The following is a 25,748-nucleotide window of genomic DNA, read 5'->3' as shown; positions in this document are numbered from 1 at the left end:
ACAATGAACATTTCAGTTCTGTAACCTCACTGCTGGATTCCACTAAATCCTACATAATGGACCATTAAGATTGCAGACCTGGTTGATCTGGTAACATCCATAATTAATGTTTAAGTGCACAGGAATGGCGGACTCCGCCACCAACAATGAGAACTGCTATAAATAGTAAAAAAGCAATAAAAGGATGTAGATACAGATACATTTTTAGCTTTCTTTTAAAAATATGTAGCGAGCTAGCTTCCCTGATATCTATAGTATGTTCCACAGCTTTGGGGCGTAATTGACAAAGGCTGCATCCCAGATCTTCTTCCGGCTGTTGCTGGGAACCTCCAATAAACCAGCAGCAGACAATCGCAGTGTTCTTGAAGGCGATGAATTAACAAGGGAGATACCAATGTGGCTCAGTCCGCGCACATGTAGGGCTTTGTATTCAAGGAGGAGGAGCTTAAAATCAATTCTAAATGTAGTCAGAAGTCAGTGCAGAGCAGCTAAGACTGGCTTGACGTGCTCTCTCCTCTTTGTTCTGGTTAATAGCCGAGCTGCAAAGTTGTGAATAGGCAGAAATTTCTCAGTGGTGTTTTTTGGAGGTCTGTAAAAAGTGCGTTACAGTAGTCGAGTCGGCTTGAAATAAAGGCATGAATCAGTTTCTCAGCATCTTTTTCATTTGGAAATGGTTGCACCTCAGCTATGTTTCTGAGGTGGAAAAACACTGTCACCTTGTTAATGTGGGACTTGGCATTTAGTTTATTTAAGTGAAACATGTACAGCTATTTAACTTCTTAAAAATTAGTTGAAATTGTTTTTCTTGTTTTAACATGGGTGGATTGATCCCTTGTCCTCCCTTCTTCTCTACACTTCCTGACTGAGGGCAAATTGTGACTTAACCAGTCGATGCCTTACTTAATGCCAGCCAGAAGACAGGATTGCCTTTATCATCCTTTAATGTGATACTCAGTTGGTTTTACCCTCGTGCACACAGTTTTTCAGACTGCATTAACTTTTGAATTTCAGTTTTTCTTGAATATCTGTGTTTGACCTTTGTGGTGCTTATTTCATAATTGGCCAAGTTTCGAGAATGGGTTCAACTGCAAATGCATCAATGTGAATATAGACAGTATCTAAATTTCACTTCTGTTTAATCGATTGTGATTTTTTTTTAAATTGTTTTAAGTCTAATTGGAGAATTTTTTGATGACATGCCATCAGACTCCGGCCATCCTTGCTTGACTACAGCATGTGGACCAGGTCTGTTTATTTTTTCTTGAATGACGACGGCACCTGAACTTTTGTGATCCAGACATCAAAGCAGAGCTACAAGAGCTCCAGACATGAACTGCAGGTAGAATTACATGCTGTTTGACTTTCAAGCTTCCCGACTTATTTTCATTTTGATAAGACCTGTTTATTTATTTATCGGCCGAGCCTTCACTGTGAACTCACAAGCCCCTCTAGCACCAAGGTTGAACCCTTTGCACGCCTGATGTTCTATAATTATCTTTGCACGTCACAACCGCTCAGGTTCATCATCACATCTTCTCCTCTCCCTCGCTCTTCTCCTCTCACGTGCCGTGCTTTTGTTTTGTAGTCGGTAACTAAATTAAAAATAGCCCCACTGAGACAGGGTTTTTGACAGTGAGAGAGCTTGTACTCCAGCTGATTCTCTCTTCATTTGGCTTTTTTTTTTCTCCCAGCTCCCTCAGATGTCTCCTCTCTGCTGATGAGAGCAGTCTCCGCTTTCATCTCCACTTTACTTGTCCTTCCATCTTTTATTTTAAGAACGTGTGCAATGGATTAGTTCTCCCCCCTGAAAAGCCTTTCGGATTAGGATGTGTGGAGGGCAACAGAGTGGATGATGAAAAAAAAAGAAGAAGAAGAAGAAGAAAGAGGAAGAGGAGAACATGATAAGGAGGAGGGGAAAGTAAGAGGATGTGGTGTGAGAGGCAAAAGGGGGGCAGACACTGAAGGAGTCAAAGGAGGATAAGAGCATCATATTTGTGTGTGTGTGTGTGTGTGTGTGTGGGTGGGTGGGTGTGTGTGTGTGTGTGTGTGTGTGTGTGGGTGTGTTGGTCGGTGAAGTTTGACTCCTGTTGGTGTTTGGCATTCAACATCTGTGCAGCTTCATGTGCAACAGTTTGTGTTGTACGCCTTATCTGTAAGCTGTTACTGGTTGTTTATTATCCGTCTGTCGGTTCCTTGTAAAAACACAAAAACCAACTCGCTGTTGCTATGCGACTGTTTGCAACAGTTTCAAACCAGTTTGAAGCCCTGCAAATTTTTACTGGAACGCATGCTGAGCCTGAATGCTAAATGCATGAATACACATGCAGAGCTGTCAGGAGACTTTTACTTTCTGTTAGAAACAAAGGCTAGAAGAAGTTGCAAGTACAACGGGAACTCTGTGACCTGTCTGTAGGTCTGCTGATCTGTCACTCACGCTCTGTTGGTGGGTACAGCACACTGTGACCCCATTTACACCTGGCATTGAAATGCAAGTTTAATCTGGATACACTCGAAAATGGAGCTAAGAGTCTGCCGTTAGAGAGCGGAGATATGCAATGGATCAAACGAATGTGTATGGCAGAGCACATGTTCAGACAGTCTCTCCAGGAAGGCATTCATGATGTTACACTTGGCTGCACACACAAAAAGTGACCAACAGGGTTCCCACAGACTTTACAAATGAATTTCCATAACATTTCCATATTATTTTACCCCAATTCCATTACTTTATTTAAGTAATTCAAAATGGAGAGGCCAATGTGACGATAGCCGTACATTATTCCAGGACTGGTTAGCCATCTTTGACCTTTCGTAGGCTCAGTCACTGGTATTTGTTCATTTATGATACCATACTGGGTAAACTTCCTTCGTACATTTGTACTTTGTTCTGTACATTTGTACATTTGTTTTATCTCGAAGCAGCATTGTTTACATACGCCATGTGTTTTGTCCGAAATACAAAATGTTATTATTATTATTATTATAGAGTCGTCTTCTCTTGGCTGCTTGCCATCTGCCTGCTGCTGTTTCACAATGGCACAGACTTTCAAAATAAAAGCCTATGCTAAAGATGACGATATGGATCGATGTTTTCACTTTGCATCGATGATATTGTATCGTTGATCGATGGATCATTACACCCCAAAGTGTCATCAGCATCATTTAGAGATCTACCACACTGACTCAGTTAAAAGGATAGCGCACCCAAAAATGAAAATTCAGCCATTATCTACTCACCCATATGCAGAGGGAGGCTCAGGTGAAGTTTTAGAGTCCTCACATCCTTTGCGGAGATCCAAGGGGAGAGTGGGTAGCAACACAACTCCACCTAATGGAGGCTTACGGCGCCCCAGATTCAAATGTCCAAAAACGCATAATTGAAACCACAAAATATCTCCATACTGCTCATCTGTAGTGATCCAAGTGTCCTGAAGCCCCGACATAAAAAGCTGTTTGGAAAAACATCACTTAAACTCTGTTTTTAGCCTCATTGTAGCCTGCTGCTCTGACTGCCTCTCTGTGCGCCGTAAGCCTCCATTAGGTGGAGTTGTGTTGCTACCCCCTCTCCCCTGGGATCTCCGGAAGTGTTGTGAGCACTCTAAAACTTCACCTGAGCCTCCATCAGCATATGGGTGAGTAGATAATGGCTGAATTTTAATTTTTGGGTGCACTATCCCTTTAACCCTTTACAAAACAGCTGTTTAGCATTTACTTGTTTCTTTCCTGATGTGACAGTACATTTCTTTCCCCCAATTGTGATGTGGCCTTGGTGATGATTCAGTGGTGATCTGTCTGTGTATTACGTGATGCCAGTGATGTCTTAACAGTCACAGAGCGCAGCACTAGATTTTGAATTTGTAATACAGGAATGTATTTCTCATAACATTAGACGTGTTTTGGGATTTTTATGCCTCTGCACTGGTGATGGCCATGAACAAAGCATTATGTTTTGGGGTTGTCCATCCATCCGTCCCATTCTTGTGAAAGTAATATGTCAAGAATGCCTTGAGGGAATTTCTCCATGATGGACTCTGTGATGACCTGATTCGATTTTGGTGGTCAAGAGTCAAAGGTCAACCATATCCATGTCAAACTAATACATTCTTTACCTTGTCACCATGCAGCTAATATAAATTCATTATCTTTCTTGTTGTTTGTGGCCATTAAAAGTGCTCAGTCTTGTACTGTAGGATGCAAAAAATACAAATCTGTTTAACAGCATCAAACCCAGCACATCATCTCATAAAAATCTCTGGCTTTGTGTAGATGCTTGTATACTTCATGCTCTTAACTCTGATCCTACATCTATATTTAGACGGTGCAGGTGATGAAGGGGATTGTGTTGATATTCTATTTGGGTCACCTTTTAAGGTCACTCATGCACAACATAAAACAGCGAAAATCTGAGAGCTGATGTGGGAGTTTCTTTGCTGCCAAAACCAAAATACTTCTCAGCTCCATACTTAATATTTCTTAAGGTCTCATACACATTATTCTACTGAAGTTAGTGGTGATTTGACCGAGATTTCAACCTGTAACATGATAAATTGACTTAAGTAACAACCTAATTAATTTGATGTACCGGAAATGATTAGGATGTTTTATAAATATTACGTCTTTGCCAAATGCTGCAAATATATGTAAATATGTGCAGAAACAGTAAGCAAAACAAACAAAAGCCATGTCATACAAATACAGTTGTTTACTTGAAAGGAACATCCCGTCAGTGTTCCAACATCTAACGCGATTTAAAGAAAGGTATTGGCACCATGTTTCTGAGGTTGAGCTTACAAGAATTGTTGTTACAGTCCTTAAGAGTAATCAGCACTTGTCTGGTGTCTTGAGTGGGAGAGGGGTAATCGCTTCATCTGGGTCATCAGGTGGGCACCTTCCTTCATTGGTGGTTCGTTGATAGGCCCACAACACCTTTAATAATCTTTGGCTCTGATCACTTAGCAAGGAAATTACATCCCTTTATTGGTCCTCAACTAATATAAAACTACAGCAAGAAATTTAGGTACACTTTTGATTCTCAATTGAACTTTGAACCACATGTTAATAATCTCATTAAATCCAGCTACTTCCACCTAAGAAATGTTATCAAAATCAAATCAGTCGTGTCTTTTCCTGACCTAGAAAAGCTTATTCATGCTTTTGTATTCTTGCGCTTCGACTACTGCAATGCACTGTTTACATGCCTCATTAAATCTTGTTATGACCCAGGTATTGGTCTGCAGTGATCTGTCAGGTGTCCTCTCTCCTCCTCTCAGTGTAGGTGCAAGTCGTGACCTGAGATCATTAAACCTACCCTCACTAGTCATCCCTAGATCGAGGCTGGTAACTAGAGGTGACCGGGCTTTTGCCATTAAGGCCTCTGGAATCCTCTGCCTGAGGGGATTAGGCTGGCTAGCACATTTCCTGTTTTTAAATCATTGCTTGAAACAGGAAAGTTTCCCTTTTAATGCCTGATTTGCACTTTTGTGTTTTAGTTCATTTGTATCGTTTTGTTGTCTTATTTCTCTGCACTTTGTGAAGCACTTTGTAGCCTTGTTTACATAAGTGCTATACAAATAAATAATTATTATTATATATTATTATTACCTCCAGAGGGCTCAATGGCGACACCTGCTGTCATAGGTGTGCTGCCCTCTGCTTTTACCCTTAATGTTGGACATCTTGCAGACCAGTTGGAGTCCTTCCTCTTCTCCCAAAGCCTATTGCTCCTTCGCTCAACAGCCTCTGATAGTGACTTGGTGGCTTGTCGGACGGTCTGTCCTCGAACCCTCATACTCTTCAGAGGCCTGGTTAATGATGTGGCTACAAATCCTCTACACCAAACCTCTACAGGGAGCACCTGAGTACACCAGCCACGTTGTTCTGCGTCAGCTGCTAGGTCTACGTCAGGCTGTTGTGTTCATAACCTTCCCCAACTGCAGCCTCTCATGGTACTGTTAGTTCCACGATGTACAAGGATGTCTGTGAGGTCCGGCCTGAGATTAGTTGTGACAATCCCTGGTGGAAAGCTGTGTTTCTAATTCAGGTCAACCTGCATTTTCCAGTCCTGGGCAGTATCTAAGGATGTTATTGTCCACTCTTGCAGATGGTTTTACAGGGGGCTGTCCTGCTCTCATGAAGTGGGTGGTGTTCATAGTCCAGCCATAGGGGGAAGAGGGCATTGGTAGTAATTCTCATTCCTTCCAGGATGATCACCAGTTAACATAGGACCTGATTGTGCCTCCATGTGTAGTGGCTGTGAGACAGACTGGTTTTGCAGCCTTTAAGGATTTGCCTCTAAGTTGCTGGAGATTCTGAGACATACATATTTATATACCGTATATAGTTGTTTACACATTAATGCATATGCGGTAAGTGTGGCTGTGGTGAGTCTGAAGCTTTTTCCCTGCTGATAGTTTCGGCAACATAATGTGTAGCTGTTTATGTGTCGCATTTTTATGATATTGGAATATAAAAACAGGTGTTTGCTTTATCATTGGGCCCATGTTAAAGGAAACATTTTGCTTCCTTAGCACCTCATTTAAATCATTTTTTAAAATAAAATATTCAGCAGGAGAAACAGTTCTCCTCAGCTGAGAAGCATGAAATTAGATGGTACAGTACATAACCACGGAGGGCATTAACAGTTGGTGAAAAGAGCTGGCTAACGCAGGACTTCTGCTATTTATATCACAATCTGTAATGAGAGTTTTGGGAGAAACTGGCTGAGCTAGTTATGCTCACACACTCAATGAGGACTTTGTGAGTGGTGTTATTTATTCCAAAGTGCTCAAATATACTGAAACAAGGAAGGTGTTTCATTTTAAATGTTTCATAGTTTAATAGTTTAGGCGTAGCAAGCGTTTTGTAAACATATGTGTTCCCTTTGGGTTGCATAACTACACTGAAAAATCACAGAAATTGGGTTTTGATATTGTGAGGAGTTGAATGAAAGCAAATGGCATCCGGAGGGAGAGAAATAACACGGTAGCTGATAACAGCATGTAAAAATCTATCTTCTTTGAGGTGGAGGGCATGCTGGAAATAAGCATTCCCTTTGGCAGAAATGATCCTTTCAGCAGAGTGAAGACGTACACTTTGGCCACCAGGCGAATCCACAAAAGCATCATTTCTCTTCCTTTCTCTCACTCACTCACTCACTCACTCACTCACATACAGATCTCAGCATTTTCTGTACTCTCTTTTCCTGATTTTCTCCCATTTTTTTCGCTGCTGTCATCCCCCAACAGCAGTCTCAGTCAGATGACAGAGAACTGAAGGTCACGACTCCTTTTACCCCCCCCTCCTGATTATATATTAGTACGTTATAGAACGTATATATTACTCTGAAGGCTCTCTTATTGCTGCTAAGGTGATGGAGATGACAGCTGTCTCAAGTGGCAATTGGAAATCTGGTGTGTGTGTGTGTGTGTGTGTGTGTGTGTGAGTGTGTGTGTGTGTGTGTGTGTGTGTGTGTGTGTGTGTGTGTGTGTGTGTGTGAGTGTGTGTGTGTGTTCTAGGCATTTTGCATTCCTTATAGTTTTTCGCTCAGAGGGATACCGGCACAATGATGTATGCTGTCTCGTATTGGTGTGTCTGTCAGCTGGTGTGCAATAACGCAATAACAAATTGCAGCAATATAGAAACAGCGACGCTATTACACAGTTTGTCCTTGAAAATTCCCAAATAACCAAATTTCCAAATTCCAAAGGCATTGTAATCTAAACTTTTTGGTGGTGCTAAGTGTTTATGTTGAATAAAAAAAGAAGATATTGGCTGATACATTGTTATCTATATCAGTGTTCTTATACTAACATCAGTATGGGCCTCAAGACTCCAGTTTCAGCCAGGCTCTGTAAACAACATGATTCATGCTCCAACGTGTCTATCACTGTCACTCTACAGACAGTTACCACGGGACAATGTGACTGAACATTCAAATCCACTCACTGTAATTATACCAAAGAAGATACACTGAAGACGTGGATATTTCCATGGAGACTGCTCAGGGAAAGTGTCTAAGTTTATCCCTGCCTGTTCAAAACGTGCCTGTTTGGAACAGGCTGATTGCTTGGCCTGCGGTCTTGCTGCTTACAGCTTTCGTGAGAACTTCAACAACTCAACACTGTACTTCCCTTGATCCTAAGTCGTACACCTCCATCGATCCACCCAATTTCATCCGCTTATCTGAGGCCAGGAGCAGGCTGAGCAAAGTACTCTAGACATCCTTCTCCCTAGCAACGCTTTCCAGCCTCTCCTGGGTATCTCATAGCGTTCCCAAGCCAGATGAGATATGTAATCCCTCCAGTGTGTTCTGGGTCTGCCCCGGGGCCTCCTACCAGTTGAACTAACCCGGAAAGTGTCTAACAGCAGGCATCCTGATCAGATGCCTGGACCACCTCAACTGGCCCCCAGTGACGCAAAGATGTGTGAGGTCCCCACAGTGTCTTTGAGGCTGAACCCAGCTATCCTCATGAAAAAACTCATTTTGGCCCTTTGTATTTGCGCTCTTATTTTCTCGGTCATCACTGAAAGCTCATGACCGTAATTGAGAAACAGAACTTCAAACTACTAGTAAATCAAGAGCTTTGCCATCCTGCTCAGCTCCTTCTTATCCACAATAGTCCTACGCAACTCCTGCATCACTGCTGATACCGCACCACACCGTCTATCCATCTCACGCTCCATTTTACCCTCACTCATGAACAAGACCTTGAGATATTTGCAGCAGTAACTCTCTTCCAACCCAGCTGCCATTACATAGTTGTGTCCCCAAGCAATGCTGGAGTATATGCGTCATTCATCAAAAGCTAACATTAACTTTTTAAGACCTCAGTGAAGACAAATCTTTGCTGTTACTGGAAACAGAAGCATTTATTTTGAAAGTTACAGTGCTGATGCTTTAAATGTCTCCAGTCTGTCCGTTCTCTCTTTCTTCATCTGTTGTTAAATGTGCTGTAATGAGATAGGGAGAGCGAGCTGTACTCAGCATACTGCACGGTGGTGAAACAGTTAATACACTCTCAATACACTTCACAGTATGTCCATAACGCACTACTAATAAATTGGGACTTATGTCTCATACATCTCAAGAGCTCGCACTCAACTCCGCACTTCCTTGAGTCCTCAGCGACACACCCGCCAAGAGTTGATTGGTTGAATGGTTGTTGAGAAAATTAAAGGACATACAGACAGACAGAAAGTCTTTCCATTTTAGTTAGATAGCTTGGTCACACATAGCCTGATAAGACCATCCTGATGACGTGAGCTCAGCATTCTGTTTCACTCTCTGCATCAGCCTGGACTGGATGCCGCCAAGTTACTTTTCAGAAATTGAAATCCAATCTGGGCCAATCAGGGATCTGTACTGGAGTTGACAACGTAAGAAGCCAATCAGGGACTATGTTGGAGTTGATGACGTGGCCGCAGCTTGCAGAACAGTAACGGCAGCTCCCAAAGCAACTAGCCTAATTCTAACGTTAATAAACACAGCAATAAGTGAAGTTATAGCAGAAATAGAGTCAAAGACAACAATTAAAGTATGCACTCGCTGAGTTTCTCTGAGGAAGAGACGTTTTCACCGTTCTCCTGAGTGGATTTGTCAAAAGCTTGATTTATGAACTGGCTCCACTGGTGATGCAGAAGATGTTCCCAGTGTTTTGTTACAGTGATTGGCTGAAGGAGTTTGTCAAAGCGAGTACTCCCGTCCACTGAAGATGTGTGGGGCAACATCAAGTCCAGACTGACAAAGAGAGTGAAACAAAATGTTGTGCTCACATTATCACGATGGCCTTTCCAGTCTAGGTCACACGTACCAGGGCTCGAAATACTACGCAGTGCACGTAACTTGGTAAAGATTATATGTTGTGAAGGGCTGGCAGCTCTCACGCACTGACCATCTCTCGCACCACGTCTATTTTCTCATGCAATGAAAAACAAATTTCTTACCAATAATATTGCAGTGCTTCGAAAGGACACTGGCAGTGCACAATAGAGCCAAGACAGAGCAGCACAGCATAACAGCAGCACCACCGTGTCATACACTGCGATCAAGCCAGCAGCTGCTTAGAGCTTGAAGTTTGTCTGTTCCTGCTGTTATGTACTTTGGAGCGGCTAAAAAGGACAAAGAGAGACTCATTAAAAAAACATTGCCATATTAGGTTTGATGAATAGCTCAATGGATTTCTGCTCAAAGTGTTCTTATGACCACATACATTTTGAAGTACTGTACATAACTGTACAGTGAAAGTCAGCCCAAATGATTCTGTGAGATAGTGAAAATGTTAACTTTTAAACCTTCATAAGGAGGTTTGCTGAAATTTCCAATGCAGATCTGTTCAGGATGACCCTGACTATGACCATGAACATTCTGAATTTCATTTCTTTCGAGTTTTTGAGGAAAAATATAGGGAAAGTTAGCTTAGAATACATTATAGCACATTGACAATTTTCTCATGTTTGAACTGTAATAAAAAGAAACCATTACAGTGGGTGATGTTGGATTTCTTTTGGTCGGATCCGGCCGTGGCCTTGGGGAAAGAAGAACAAATACACCAAATGGTGCAGTAAACAAAATAAATAAAATGGTGCATGTACACAGAAAATGAGCCCTGCATACACGAACAGTAGGCACGTCTGCTTTGGCTGCTGCTGGAAAATAAGCACTTGAAATGGGATTGAGGAGCACCATATTGGTTTCTGTGTGCTTGTTGAGGGCAGAAAGCAGGTCAGCCATAAAATCTGTTGCACAGACCTGGTGTTGTAACAAGAGGTAGAGCAACCTGCCCCAACAACAGGGGAAACAATGGAGATGAAATTCACATGCAGCTGAAAGTTAGAGTGATGGTGTCCTATCAAAGCCAGATTTTGTCAGATGTGATGGAGATATTCTTTTTACTATTTATTTAGCTTCTATTAATTCCCCATGTCACTACTGCTGAGTTACTTTTCAGTGTGTACCTCAGTCTTAAGTGATCAATAAATGAATTAGCCTTCAGTAAACACACACTATGAGTGGCACATTGGGTTCATAATTGGTGTATTGGTAGAAAACACGGAGCTCCACGTACGTCTGCGCGTGCGTCTGTTTGTACACATGCGTCGACATGCGCGCACACTGTCCATATCCATGCCCTTGCCTGCGTCGTGCAGCTCATTACGTTTTGATCCACGCGGGGCTCCTGCGCCTGCACTCGGCACTTGGCGGAGAGACGCGCAGGGCAGGCAGTGGTGTACTGCTGCTGCTGCTGCTGCTGCTGATACCGCGGGGCTCACTTCATCACAGTCCTCCTCCAGTCACGCTGAAGCAGTCTGGGATTCCTTTAGTGCTCGGTCGGGGATGCGCATCTGGACCTGAGAGTGTCCCGGGGACAATTACGCGTCGAGGCGCTCCGCTGTACCTCTCCCTGCCCCCACAGAGGAAATAATCACACCGGGTTGAGGACAGTTTGGCTATTTTTCACAGAATGGCAGGCGCAGAGTGCCTTCTGAAAACGCCGAGGTGAGAAACTCTTATTATCCCGGGAATTGATATGAAAATGTCGATGGGTATTTAGGCGCATATTCCCAAATGAAATCAACAAAATGTCTCCAGGCACTTCAACTGCGCGTCTGATTTTCAGTAGTAAACATCTACTTTATAGTTTTTTTGTTGCATCTATACTGCCACACGAGTATTCTCCTATATTTCACATATGATTTGCTGTGGCACCCTTTGGAAGTATTTTAGATTTTTTTTATTTTTAATTATTTATTTATTTATTTTTACAAAAGCACTGGAATGAAATGTGTGTGATGTTTGATGTTGCACTGAATCAAAGCATTGGGATGTTCTGGCTGTTCAAAGTGTGTCAGTTTGTGTTTACTGTTGGAAAAAGCGCACCAAAATCCACGCAGAGTGTTGCAGTAAAGCCGCTTTCAGTCGACTGTCAGTGTTTGTGCAGTAAACAAGAGGTTTCAGCATGCCTGCTCTGACTGATAGAAACGTGTGGCAATGAAGTAAAGTGCACAGTAGCCGCCTTCAGAATATACATCTTTAATTCTCACACTTAGTCCTCTGTGTGATTTTCCTTTGAGCGAAAATGAAAGGTTTCTGCAACCGCTCCAGACCTAAACCTGCCCCATTTATTATTATGTGTAAATATGTGTATGTTTAAAGTCTCTCCAAAGCGCTGAAATCCGAAGGTTGCCACCAAAAGTTGCACCATTAAATTGACCCGCTGGCCTCTAAAGTCTGGCGAAATCCTCAACCAACGCGAGCTTTCACAGTAAATTACAGCAGCGCACCGGGAGCAGTCCTTGAAAGCCAGACATTTCAGGGGTTAATTACGTCCCCCGCACCCGGCAGATGTCTGCGGGGTACCTGAAGGCCCCGGGAGCACGAGAGCGCACCATCCTGTCAATCATCAACGTGTCGTGATGGAGAGGTCGTTAAGCGCAAAGATTAGAAAGGAGGTCGTGCGTGACGAATCAGTCCCGCTGGTCATCCTCAAATTTCTGCAGAGATCTTTCACCATTTACATGAACACAGACAGACCAGAATATGCTGATTTTCTACAGTGTTTTTCACCTCAATTTTTTTACAGTGTCCTTCGCTTCCAATTTTCTGCATACATCCAAGATATTCACTGCAGGATCACTGCATCTGTGTGTGTGTGTGTGTGTGTGTGTGTGTGTGTGTGTGTGTGTTGCATGGAGTGTTTTGATGTGTGCCTCGCAGATACAGCAGCCTATTTCAACCACATCGTATCCACTTATCTCCAGTACATCATCTGTTTGTCTGACCATTCACAGTAAACTCACTTTTCCTGTGACACAATTATTTACATCATTAACTGCAAATAGATACAGTTGTGCGATCCCTCGGGGGCTTTCAAAGTGAAATGCTTTTTAATTTGCTTTGAAATATGTGGATTACAGGGGAAAAAAAACAGCTGCTCCTATTTAAATATGCATCCCCATCTTCTTTATTTTCCAAATTGATCCTCATTAATGCCATTCCAGATAAGCTTCGATTTGGCTTATCTCAGTGAAAGCATGCACGGAGGATAATGACGCCTTCCTGGGATTTTTGAGTTTGCTATGTTGTGTTTTGGCTCGCCGTACTCTGACAGACATTCATATCACTACAGATTGTTGAATAATTTTGTCTCATGCGCCAAATGAAGGTCACATGATGTTTTTCCCCCCATTTGTTCCGCTATAATCCTCCGTCGCCAAACAGAATTTCATGATTTGGCCATTGACACTTTGATGCTTAGCTGCAGCCTGATAGCTTTCTGCAAGAAGCCATGATTCGCCCAAGGGGGCCCAACATGCAGTGGGCTTTGCATTTATGCTAGGGTCATGAGTGTGTTTATGCAGAGAGAGAAGACATCACAGAAATCCCCTAAGAAAGTTTTCAGCAGGTGCTACAGTGGCCTCAGAAATAATAATGTGATAAAAAGGTTTTGACATCCACAGAGCAACACCTAAACTCTTTGCACTCTTCAATAAATGATAGGAGGTGTCCTGTGGTTGGGCATAGACTTGTACATTTTCCTAGAAAAGAGGCTGCCCTGCTGCTGTCTTGCTAGCATGGGAATAATAAAGCATTTGGCTCAGAGTATTGACATCATTCTCCTGTGGTGACAATAGCTGTCTGGTTGATTCATTGCAAAGGTGCCACTGCTGTACTGTATGAACAAATGTGACAGGCAACGGGCTGCTTCCTCTGATCCCAGGCTTTTTTTAAAACCGAGAGGTGTTGAGCGCTTGACAAGAACTCGCTCTGACAAACTCCGTGCCCTTTTTGCCTTGCAGTAACTTCCAGTCGTCTGCCATGTTTGAGGGCTCAGAGGCGGTCGAGGTGGAGGGAGGCAGCATGGAGAGCACCATGGGCTCGTCCATCAGCGCCTGCAAGAAGGTAAGAAAGGATGGAATCTGTCTACCTGTGTGTCCCTTTGTGTGTGTGTGTGTGTGTGTGTGTGTAGTGAGCACTTGTCACACCACTTCTTCTTTTTCTCTGTTCATGTGCCCGTGCACCTGTCCATCATATCTGCCTCCCACGTCAGTTTATCTGCAGTGCAAGAGATTTTCATTTCCTCCTCCAGGGGTGCCTGTGAAACCCAGGGGTGGTGCAATAAGAGGAACAGCCAGGCCCTCGGGTCAGCCCGGTAGATTTATCATCCCCCGGTGCCAGATAGACGAGGGGGAAGGGTAGCACAGATCAGTGGGCTGAGGTGGAGGCAAGATTGAATTTCCTTTCAAAGTGTGTGTAAGTCTATTTGTGTCTGTCCCATACTGTGTTTGTGTGTGTGTGTGCAGGTGGGCTCACTGGTGTGTCCCTAATTAGCCTACCGCTCATGATCTTAATTGACTTCCACTCAGGTGTCCTGTAGAGACACAAGGTGATGTCATTCATTTAATTGGGCCCTGGGCTCCGCTGACCCATGCCAGCAGCTTTTGATACAGTCACTCTCGGCGAAATCAGCTGAGGCTACGTCACCTTTACCTGGCCGAGGGCCTGCACAGATGGTCTCTTCCTGAGGGTGTAGGCATGAGGGGGCATGATTTGTCACTAAAAATACACACAGGAAGAACACACACACATTATCTGTCATATGTCTAAGTAATTGCATAAGAATGATTTTATTTATAGCATGCCATTTTTTTATCTGCTGTACATCAGTGGTGCAGACTGTTTGAAATGTAGCCTCCTTCTTTTACAAATAAATAACTATAAATATACCAGATAGTCACTATATAGGCTCAAAGGAAACTTCAATTACACTCAAATCAATAGTTAATGACAAGTGAGTATGTCAGTCAATAGGACAAAAACTCTCTTCTGTCATTGACAAAGCTCAGTGACTGTAGGTTTCATCCTGAAGGTGTCATTAAAATGGCCCCCAAGGGAGGAGACAGTAACTGTCATATACATACTGTGCAGTGTCTGGTCCGCTGACAGATTGTTGATCCTATGCCACTGACACTTACCCTGAAATAAAGGTCCTAGAGAAAGGTCAATTGATCCCAACAACCAGAGGGGGAAACGCAGATGAAAGTGAATGTGTGACTCACACAGTATGTGTGTGTGTGTGTGTGTGTGTGTGTGTGGAGTCATACGCTCCACTTGTGCTCCTGCGTGTTGTGATTTTTGGTGCTGCTGCACCTGAGCAAGCGGTTTATCTGTGTGCTGCAGGTGCTGTGCAGTAACAGTGTGCTGGACTCGTCGGAGTACTGGCTGAGGAATGAGAAGGCTCTGTGCAGACTGGGCCTGCTGGACGACGACACCGAGGGCAGCTGCACCATGGTGAGTAACATACTGTGGCTGATGAAACACGCGCACCCTTTTGGCAACAAAATATGGACCAAGTCATCTGCAGCGTAGCGTCTCAGAGCTGCGGGAGGCGTGTTTGTGGCTTCAGATGACAGTGAGGTAATGGTTGGAATTTCAAGACAGAATTGATGTGACATCTGAAAACAGCACTTGCTTCGATCGGCTTCCTCTGAGTGGCTTCTGGCCATGAGGATGGTGAAAATGTTTTGCAGCAGGATGTCCCCTCGCTGCTGTTTAGTAAACAGTTCTTGTTTTTAAGGTTTGATGTGTCACTTCCTATCAATTGAGCTGAAAAGATGGATGCGATTTAGGCTAATACAATGGCTGTACTCAGATAACTAAGTCGTGCAGTTTTAAGATATTCTTCTTTATCTTTTCACAAAAACCTAACACTGTAGTGAGAATTTCACTCTATTAACACACAGTTTTTCCTGTTAAGAGATGTTTTATCCAAGTGATAATACTCCAGTGGCAATAGATAACCTAACCAACACTGCAGAAGTGAGAAAACAACAATTTGAGACAATAGTCTGTTAGACAATTTGTTGAAATGTGTGGTTTACCAATAGTTTCTCTTAAAGAAGTACACCCTTTTATCACTGGATAGCTAGTTACTGTTTGTAGACATGCTCACCCATGAAATAGATAAATATATGAATATATATGATATGATATAAATTAAAAGCCAACCCCAGATTCACTCTTGTTTGGAGTTTTGCTTCGCTACATTGCGTTTTTAGCATTCTGTCTCTTGGATGTGTGCTGCTCACAGTCTGGTAGCAACCTTTTTATAAAGCTCCAAAGCACTGTGGGGGTACACGCCATAAACGTATCTAGGCAGTCTCAGCAGAAAAATACACCACCACACACTTCTAGTGGGTCATAAGTCATGACTGAGAGAGATTACCTCTGTATGCGTCTGTACATTTAGGAAAATCTTGCATTGTATACCTTTGATAAAACAATGTTAGCTTTTGCAAGGAGTTGCTGAGAGAGGTGGCATTAATGATATGCGCATATATTTCAATCAGGAGAGACAGAAGAGTGAAGAAAGATAATATTTATCATGTAATATGAGTGTACAGATTAACAGATGAGTTGTGTTAAATCTTTGACGCTTGGACACCAGAGGGAGATATTTTGTGATGGAGGGACATCTGAGCGGCAGCAGGATAAATCCCCCCATGGAGTCCAGACACTGGTGGTGGTGGTGGTGGTGGTGGTGGCTGATGACTCTGAGGCTGATGAGTGCTGAGGCAGAGGAGGCTGATGAATCTGTAAAAACTGGGCAGAAGTACAGCAGGGAGAGAACCATATTTAAAATGAGGAGTAGTAACATGATAGGCTGACAGAGAAGGTGTGTTGTTGTACTACTGGATGATTGTGAATCAGCTGATGACTCAACTGACCTACCCAGACGATGACACCTAGAAAGAGTGAGTGAGCATACGTGCAAGGAGTGAAAGAAACTTACAGCCTGAGCATGAAAGGTGTTGTCTTCCTGACTGAACTTTCGCTAGTGCTTCATACCTGACCAGCTGTGATAGACTTGAAACTTCAGAACCAATGGGAGCAGTGATCCACTGCTTTCTCAGCCTGGTTAGACTGAGTCTTTAAGTGCCTTGCTCATGGGTTTGATGGAAGGGGAATATAGCCTCAATTAGCTATTAATTCACAAATGAAAAGTTCATAGATACTTCACGTTATCCACTGGTGCTGCGTTTTATATAATTGTTCTTTTTGCTGAGAGACAGGTCGGTATTGTTGCCAGTTCTGTGGATGAATGGAGGATTTGCTTTGTGTTTTGTGTTCTTGAAAATGAGTTGGAAGAGTACATTTACATAATATAATTTGTCCCAATCATTTTGCTGTTTGAAATAAACCAGAGGATTTTCTTGGAGTAGATGCTATAAAGTAGCAATTTCACTCTGCTGAAAGATTGTTAAAAGCTCAATTTGGTCTCAGCAGGCAACTTATTAAAGCAAAATGTTTTTCCGCATTCCTGTAGTGTTGATTTTATCACAAATTTAAAAACTATCACTTCTGCTGTAGCACAAACTCTTGAAGATTTCTGTACTTTGACTCCCTCTTTTGATTGTGAGAACGACACACTTGCTGGACTTCAGTCCTCTGTCTGCTCCACTTACTGCTTTCTGGACTCAGCATGACAGATGTGTCGACTCATCTTCACATGACCACAAAAAGTTAATGCTCCTGATTTGGGTTTGGCTGTTGACAGGAAAACTACACAGCTGTGCACATTTGCTGTTGTGGTTGTTAATGAGCCATTTTTAGGCTCTCCTTCTCTTCTGTTCAGTGCACGCTGGGATAGATTTAGCAGAGATAGAAATCTTGAAACACCGTGTCAAAATTTTAATTGTTATTTGAGCTGACATGGAGGGGCCGACTCTTTCACATCCTGTGATCAGATTTTATCACTCTAACTACAGAGCTTATTTCTGTCACCATCACGTTGCTATTTATGATTTTTAATCATGGTGCTTTCAGTCGTTATCAACACTGATCTACAGAATTTGCCAAAAATCTATAAGCTTGCAGCATCAATTTGCATTTCAGTTCTTTACATGGTGTCATTTCTCACAGCAGTTAGTGAAGGACATGCAACATTTTGAGTCAAGAAGCAGTAAACGTCAATTAAAAGCCTAGTCCCAGTTTTATGCTCAATTAGATGCCTGGTCTGGTTGCCAAGCAGTTCATTTTCAAGTTCTTTGGATGTATAAAACCAAATTGTTGACTGCCCACTTGAGCTAGCATTAGTTAGCTGTTTAGATCGCACGTACAAATATAAATGTTTAAACTTTTGTCAATATGGTGATGCTACACATTGTTAGCTTGGTTGATTTTATTGTACTGAAACCATGAGCACTAGAGAAGACCGCAAGTCAGCCAGATTTACCAGCATGATGAAAAAACAACTCCCTTCATCTGAAGTGGTGATAAAGTCAGAATATATGTCCATTCCTTGATCACCTGGTAAGTTATGTACATACCATAGGTCCGTAAAGGTCAGCCAACCAAAAGAATCAAAAGTGTTTTCCGTGAAAATTAATCAAAGTTACGAATATCATTTTAACAAGATAAAGTGGTGTTGTGTCGGTATACTGGTTGTCATCCTCGGTGCCGTAAAAAAAAGTGTCTTAACATTAGGTATAATTGATATGTTATTCGCAGCCTAATTTTTAAACAGGTAATATTCATACTTCAAATAAACAATTTGATCGTGTTTCCCATCTTTGATGAGCAACAGTTTTGTGTGAAAGGAATTAAAGGCCTGTACCATATAAACGCCTGCCCCAAATATAAGCCTGTTTAACTTAGTGGTTTAAGCAAATAATATATAATAAGCCTGGGCTATCAGTCGAGGTTTTACGGTAACTGGCTTTTAAAGGTCCAGTGTGTAGGATATAGGGCAGAACTACTGGCAGAATAGACCCTTTTCATTAGTTTATAATCACCTGAAAATAAGAATCATTGTGTTTTTGTCATGTTAGAATAAGCTGTATATATCTAGATAGGGAGTCTGCCATGTTTTTATAGAGTAGCCCTGAATGGACAAGATAGGGCCATTTGTGGTTTTGAATTTTTACGTTTTTGCATTGGCTACCATAGCTTACTTACACGTTTGGCACACAGGAGAAGTTTCTCGCGGTTGCAATCTGTAACCTTACCAGTAGATGCCACTAAAACCCACACACTGGACCTTTAAAATTATACGAGATGCATTAGAAATAAAAAGAATGACAGTAATTGTCAACACGAAGCACTCATCTATATTTCTCCTGAACATTTTTGGTAGAATTTGATGTTTAGTGAGAATATTCTGGACCCAGTACGTGTTTGGATAACCAAGGACATTGTTGGTTGTTTAGGCAAGGACTTGGGACTTAAGAAGATGCATCAAAAGAGAAAGCAAAAAAAAAAAGAAAGGCTTTTAGCTGTAAAGTACACACATGCTTAGTCACCCAATTCTGACATGTCACCTTTGATCAATTACTCATTGTTAATGGCAAGTTAAGCATGAATTGCATTCAGGATTTACATCTGTCAGTGGCTCAAAGGCAGGTTTTTGTTGGGAGGGACAGCAGCTGTTTGATTCTTAAAGTGTAGTAATTCAGTTTTAGAACAGGAATGGATTGATATAAACTGCATCATGCTAAATAATATATCGTGACACTGCATGAGGACCCAGGATTTTGTTTTATAGAAGATAAGATTTGGTTCAAGATCCAAAATGTAGGTGGGCCTCATTAAAGAAAGTGCCTGAAATACATAATCTGTTCTCTCTAATAACATTGTCTGAAATGTGGTTTCTCAAAATGAATGACATATTCACCCACGCTTCAGAGATGGCCTAATAATAAGTCTGTTTTTCATTCCCTCAGGGGTGTAATCAGTTTTCTCACCTTTAGCTGCAAAATATCTCCTTTGCTTCGCTCTTTGCCATTTCTTGACTTTTTCTGAAATTACACCTCTAGACTGCGCGCTGTGCTATCTTTGACCTACACCTCACTGATCAGTGCCTCAGCTTAGCAATCCGGGTTTAATTGCAAGAGCAGTGGGGTCAGTCTCACAGATCTGGATGAATGTTGGTCTTTAAAGAAATTGTCCTACAGAGAGATGCTGAAACCAGTGGTCATAGTCTGTTTCTCTGCAGACTAAAAGGTGACTTTTAGCTTTAGGGGAGACAATTTCCCAACTACTACTGGATGGATAGTCATGAAATTTGTTACAAGCATTCATGGTCCACCCCTGAGATGAAATGTACTAACTCTGATGATCCCTTAAACAAACAAGGGTAGGAGTTAGTGGCATCTAGTGGTGAGGACTGCAGATTGCAGCCAGCTAAAACTTCCCGCTTCCTTCAGTGTTCATTGTTCGGGAGGTTTTTACAGGGAGCTGAATTATCCACAGAGGTCTCTACTTCTCCAAAACAAACAGACCAGGTGATTAAAACCAATAAAAACCCTGAATTCAAGCAGTTTCACGTTACAAATCAGTGTTTCTCGGACACTGTGCAGCTCATTGCACAATCAGCTAGCCCAGCACCTGCTAATGTGTGCTCACCTTTGTTCTTTGAAAACTTAAGATCCAGATGTTCAGGAGGTCTTCACTGGGGGCCAAATTATCTGTAGAGGTCTCCACAGACCAGGTGATTAAAACCAATAAAAACCCTGAACAAAGCAGTGTCATGTTAAAATCTGTGTTTTTCAGAGCCCCAGATAATGCGGTGACGTCACCAAACATGGAGACGACACATTGTAAAGGCAGGGATATTCTTTATTATCCTGGGTCCAAACACAACACGCTCCCCGTGATCCTATGGACGCCGCCATTGTTGTTGTTGCTTGCCGGCCGGCTTGTTAGTGTTGCCAGATCTTGTGAGAGAAACAAGCATCCAGGGCTATGGGAACAAGCCCAAAAGAAGCGACTGCAGTCCAACATACCATCATGCGTTTAAATAACTTATTAGATGGATATATATAAAGAAAGGTGATGTTTAGAGAGCAAGCCCAAATAAGCAACTTCACTTTGGAAACAAGCCGCGGCTAATAAGCTGACCTGGCAAGTGGCAACCCTGCAGCTTGTCCTCCTCACATTTCTTCCGTCCTCCTGTGTACTGACATGGGACGCATCCCGCCTCTGATGCTCTTTGTCAGTCGTGTCACGCCTCTCCAGTTTTCTAGAATGCCAGATATCCAGTCCCAGTCACAGACGAAGGGGCGACTTGCTCGTAGGCTTGCTCACACATGAGGACTCATCGTGGCAGACTATCTGCCGACTCACCTCCGACCCAAGGTGGCTCTCAAGATCCTCTGCGACGTCAAAATCTCTGTGAAAATTGTGAAATGTGAACTAGGCTTTAGGCACAGCCGAAACTTAAATATGTAAATGGTTTGTGAGGCGAGGATAACTGAACCTGCTTCCCTTAATAACTTAAGGTGATGCCAGCATTACTGCAAGAGAGCCAGTGTTTGTCCATTCTGGGCTACTGTAGAAACATGGCAGTGCAACATGGCATACTCTGTGAACAAAGACTCGATCCCCATGTCGATATAAACGACTTATTCTAAGGTAATGAAAACACTAACTATGGTTCTTGTTTTCATGTGATTATTCACTAAAGAAAACATAATATCATACTCCATTTCTTCCAACAATCCCCCTAAATTCTACACGCTGGACCTTTAACTTTGAGTCTTGCAAAATTTCAATTCGTCCACTACTTTCACCTAATAGAACTTTGTAGTTCGTGCGAATTTGCAAATGCTAGTATGCTAACATGCTAAACTTAGATGGTGAACATGATACAAAGAATACCTGCTACAAGTCAGCATGTGAGGATGTTAGCATTTAGCTCAAAGCATCGCTACGTCCATGTGCAGCTTCACAGAGCCGTCAGCATGGCTGTAGATGGTAAGTCTTGTTTTACTGCAGCTTTTATTGGTCTCTCAGTGCATAACACAGTTAACATTTTAATAGGAGGTCAACATCAATAATTATAAATAACAGAAGGGTAATTAAACACAACCATAATGGAGTTCTGGAGTTATTTTCAGCCGTATCTAAATGATGCCATTAAAACTTCCCGCAGTTTGTCCTCAGCCACACTTTAGCAAGAGTTACTTTTATTTTTGGTTCCTCCGTCATGGACTGCAGCCGGTCTATGTTATGCAGGATAAATGCCAGTAACACGCAAAGTGTTTTACATTTTTTTGCAAACTCCTCCCTAAAACACGTTTGATGATCATTACCAAGGTAACAGGAATAGCAGTAATTTAGCAGAGAGCACTGTTCTCACACACTCATGTCGCACTTTGTAAGTGTGAGCATTGAATGTTCCTGAAACCCCCAGACACCAGCTGTATTATCTAGGACAAGACGCACACAGGACTCAAACAACTGTGAGTTTTATCACAGATTTTATTTCTGAATTGTTTTACATCTGATCAGCTCCCAGGATATACTCATACAAGTTTTGGTATTACAGTACTCATTCATTAAAGCTTAGCAGAGTTTTAGAAGGCACATCTGTCTGTGCATCAGCCCAACATGCCCCACTGATAATCAGGTACAGTCCTGTAAAGTAGATTTATGCATGTGCACCATGACTCTTTTCCTCCTTATCATTTTTTTACTAGAAACGCAGCCTGTGACAGCTCCCCACTTGAACAACAAAGAGACTTGAAAACATTACTCCTTGTCTCCTTGCTGCCTCCCAACTGCTACCTGAGTTTTGGATTATGCAAGCGTTTTATCTTCATTGTTCTTTTGTGAAATGCAGAAGCAAAGGAGCCTCATCTTCACAGTTTGTGTTTCAACGAGACAATGGTCGTTTGTTTTTTGACTTTGAGTATATTTTTTTATGAATCAGATAGAAGTTTAATGCGAGCGCGAACAGATGCGGCCCGTCCTCCCACAGCATCACTCTCGGACTCTGACGTGACAGATCACTCCGCTGACTCTCAATTTTCTGTTAGGCTTTTTTGCGGCCAATCAATCAAACGGGACCATGCGATGGATGACACTGTGTGAGAAATAAATTTCTCTGTCCTGGCCTGAACTGTACAGGGAGGCAGGAAGGAGGCAGAGGAGAGGAAAAAGTGATAGAGGGTGAGGTAATGAACGAGAGGAGTAGCCACAGAAGTTAGTAGAGAATAACACAGAAAGACACAGACCATAGCGTTAGTTTTCCATTTGCTGACTTTGCCTTTTTTAGCTTTAATGGACCAAAGCAATTATAGTATTGAATAGAGTTTGGGAGGTTTGGTTAAAGGTTAAAAACAGCACACTCAGGTTTTATTGGATGCTCACTATAAAACTGAATATTCAAATTAACCCAGATAAGTCCATTAGGGTACGCTGTGTGTTTGAGGGTGAAACAAAATAAGTGTTTATGTATTCAGGGGCAGAAATAGTCCAAAATAGTGAAAAAACTATGAGCTAAATAAAAGATAAAAGCTTTGGATTTCCTGCGTTTCGCTCCATCACCCACCTCTGGCTGCATCATGTTGTCACCTTTGATCACTCACTCATGTTTTAATGCATGAAGTCACAGAGAAATGTCATGCTGCTGTGATAGTCACACTGAATTTCATCACACCCCTGAGAGATTTAACAGGGTGAGCATTTTGAGGAGGAGGACGGCACTTCATATTTTTTCATCGCGAGGCAAATACTTATATAATTGCTCTGCATCTGATTTACATTCATCATTTCCTGTTGTTGATCGGTGTTTTTAACTTATGTGACACTAAAAGATAAACAGCAGCAGGTGTTTTGTAAAAATATGTTCCAGATTTTTCAAATGGAGAAAATCTGGTCCAGTGAGCCCGCATTATCCCTCCTCGACACTGTCCATTCCTCTGGTTATCTGTCTTCCTGCTTTGAACCTGGAGTCCCTGGAAGAGAGTGATCCATTCATCACCTGCATTCAAACACTTCACACTCGGGTAGTGTGTAGTGTCCTGACCTGTCCTCTCCCGACCCGGAGAGAGGGAGAGCAGAATAAATATGCCATGAGCCGCGGCAGGAGTGCTGACTTACAGCAGGATCAGAGCAGGAAGACGAACCTCTTTTCTTCTTCCTTTTACTTTAGACTGTCTATCTGACACGGTGAGAAACTGCAGCCTTTGGTGCAGGGTTGTGCTCTAAAAATGAGGTCTACTCACTTAAAAGTAGTGGCCCTCATCTGAAGACCTGCATAACATTAATTATTCTGTGTTATTAAAGGTGAGTATCTGTTATCAGGAGCAAAATATGCAAAATTGGGAAGTCTGTAGATGAGTAACTGGTCCTGGTGCAAAAATAAACAAGCATGAGCTGTGGGCTAAGTGCACTGGAACATACAGGTGCATCTCAAAAAATTTCATATAATAAAAAAGTTCAATATTTCTTGTCAGTTATTTCAGACAGTGAAAAATGTATATATTCTGGACTCACACAGTCCTGAGAAGAGCTCTAATCAGCTAATTAACTCAAAACATCCGCAAATGTTTCCTGAGCCTTTAATCTCCCAGTCTAGTTCAGTTCACACAACCACGTCATGGGGAAGACTGCTGACCTAAAAGTTGTCCAGAAGACACTCATTAACACTCTCCACAAGGAGGGTAGCCCACAGAAGGTCATTACTGAAAGGGCTGGCTGTTCACAGTGGTCTCAGTGGTCCAAAGTTCTCTTTTTCACTCGAAAGTACATTTTGCATTTCATTTGGAAATCAAGGTCCCAGAGTCTGGAGGAAGAGCGTTGAGGCACAGAATACAAGTTACTTGAAGTCCAGTGATGATTTAGGGTGCCATGTTATCTGCTGGTGTTGGTCCACTGTGATTTAGCAAGTCCAAAGTCAACACAACAGTCTACCAGGAGATTTTAGAGCACTTCATGCTGATTTACTTTTCCAGCAGGACTTGGCACCTGCCCACAGTGCCAGAACTACTAGTAACTGGTTTGCTGACCATGGTGTTACTGTGCTTGAACTCGCCTGACCTGACCTGAACCCCATCGAGAATCTATGGGGTATTGTCAAGAGGAAGATGAGAGACACCAGACCCAACAATACAGATGAGATGAATGCTGCTTTCAAAGCAACCTGGGCTTCCATAACACCTCAGCTGTGCCACAGGCTGATCGCCTCCATGCCACACTGCATTGATAATTCATGCAAAAGGATCTCTTACCAAGTATTGAGTGCATAAATAAACCTACTTTTCAGAAGGTCGACATAAATTTTTTTTTGATTGGTCTTATGTTTAATATTTGGAGATACTGGATTTTTGATTTTCATGAGCTGTAAATCGTAATCATCAAAATTAAAATAAGAAAGGCTTGAAATATTTCACTTTTTGAATTCAATTAAGGGAAAAATATTAACTTTTTCATGATATTCAAATGTTTTAGATGTACCTTTATTTTTGATGAGGGGTCCTTCATGTGTAAATGTGCATGCATGGCTATGTATGTGTATGTGCTAACAAGGTCTACACGAAAACTGCTCAGATGTACTTACATCCAGGGCTGCAACGATTAGTCGACTAATCGATGACTAATCGACTATAAAAATAATCGGTGACTATTTTACTAGTCGACTAATCGGTTTGAGTCATTTTACATAGAAAAGTACTGTAAAAGCACCCCAAAATACTCTTACTGCAGCTTCTTACGTTCAAATATTGGCAGCTTTACACACTCTCCCATGACGGTGAACTAAAACCCTTTGGCATGAGTATGAAACAAGACATTAGATGATATAATTTTGGGGTTTGGGAGAGACAGACCGACATTTTTCAACATTTTAACACATTTTTTGATGAAATGATTAGTGGACTAATAGAAGAAATAATTGACAGATTAGTCGACAATGAAAATAATCGTTAGTTGCAGCCCTACTTACATCAGTGGTTCTATGCACCGTTAGTCC

At 42.1% G+C, this 25,748-nt stretch overlaps 1 protein-coding gene across 3 annotated transcripts in view; it reads left to right on the top strand.

The window, feature by feature from the left end:
* Positions 1–25,748, top strand: part of LOC125888536 (SPHK1 interactor, AKAP domain containing) — a 208,422-nt gene that overhangs the window by 155,510 nt on the left and 27,164 nt on the right. For 2 of the 3 annotated variants that reach the window (XM_049575929.1, XM_049575927.1), the window contains 2 exons: positions 13,795–13,897; positions 15,176–15,286. In XM_049575929.1, the coding sequence (XP_049431886.1) occupies positions 13,795–13,897; positions 15,176–15,286 (214 nt within the window). Of the gene's footprint in view, positions 1–11,160; positions 11,495–13,794; positions 13,898–15,175; positions 15,287–25,748 lie in introns of those variants that run through there. The other variant, XM_049575928.1, reaches the window with a different exon arrangement.

Source organism: Epinephelus fuscoguttatus, linkage group LG5 (assembly GCF_011397635.1).
Source record: "Epinephelus fuscoguttatus linkage group LG5, E.fuscoguttatus.final_Chr_v1".
Lineage (NCBI taxonomy): Eukaryota > Metazoa > Chordata > Actinopteri > Perciformes > Serranidae > Epinephelus > Epinephelus fuscoguttatus.
Note: the sequence above shows the minus strand (reverse complement) of the source record. Positions and strands in the feature narration are given on the sequence as shown.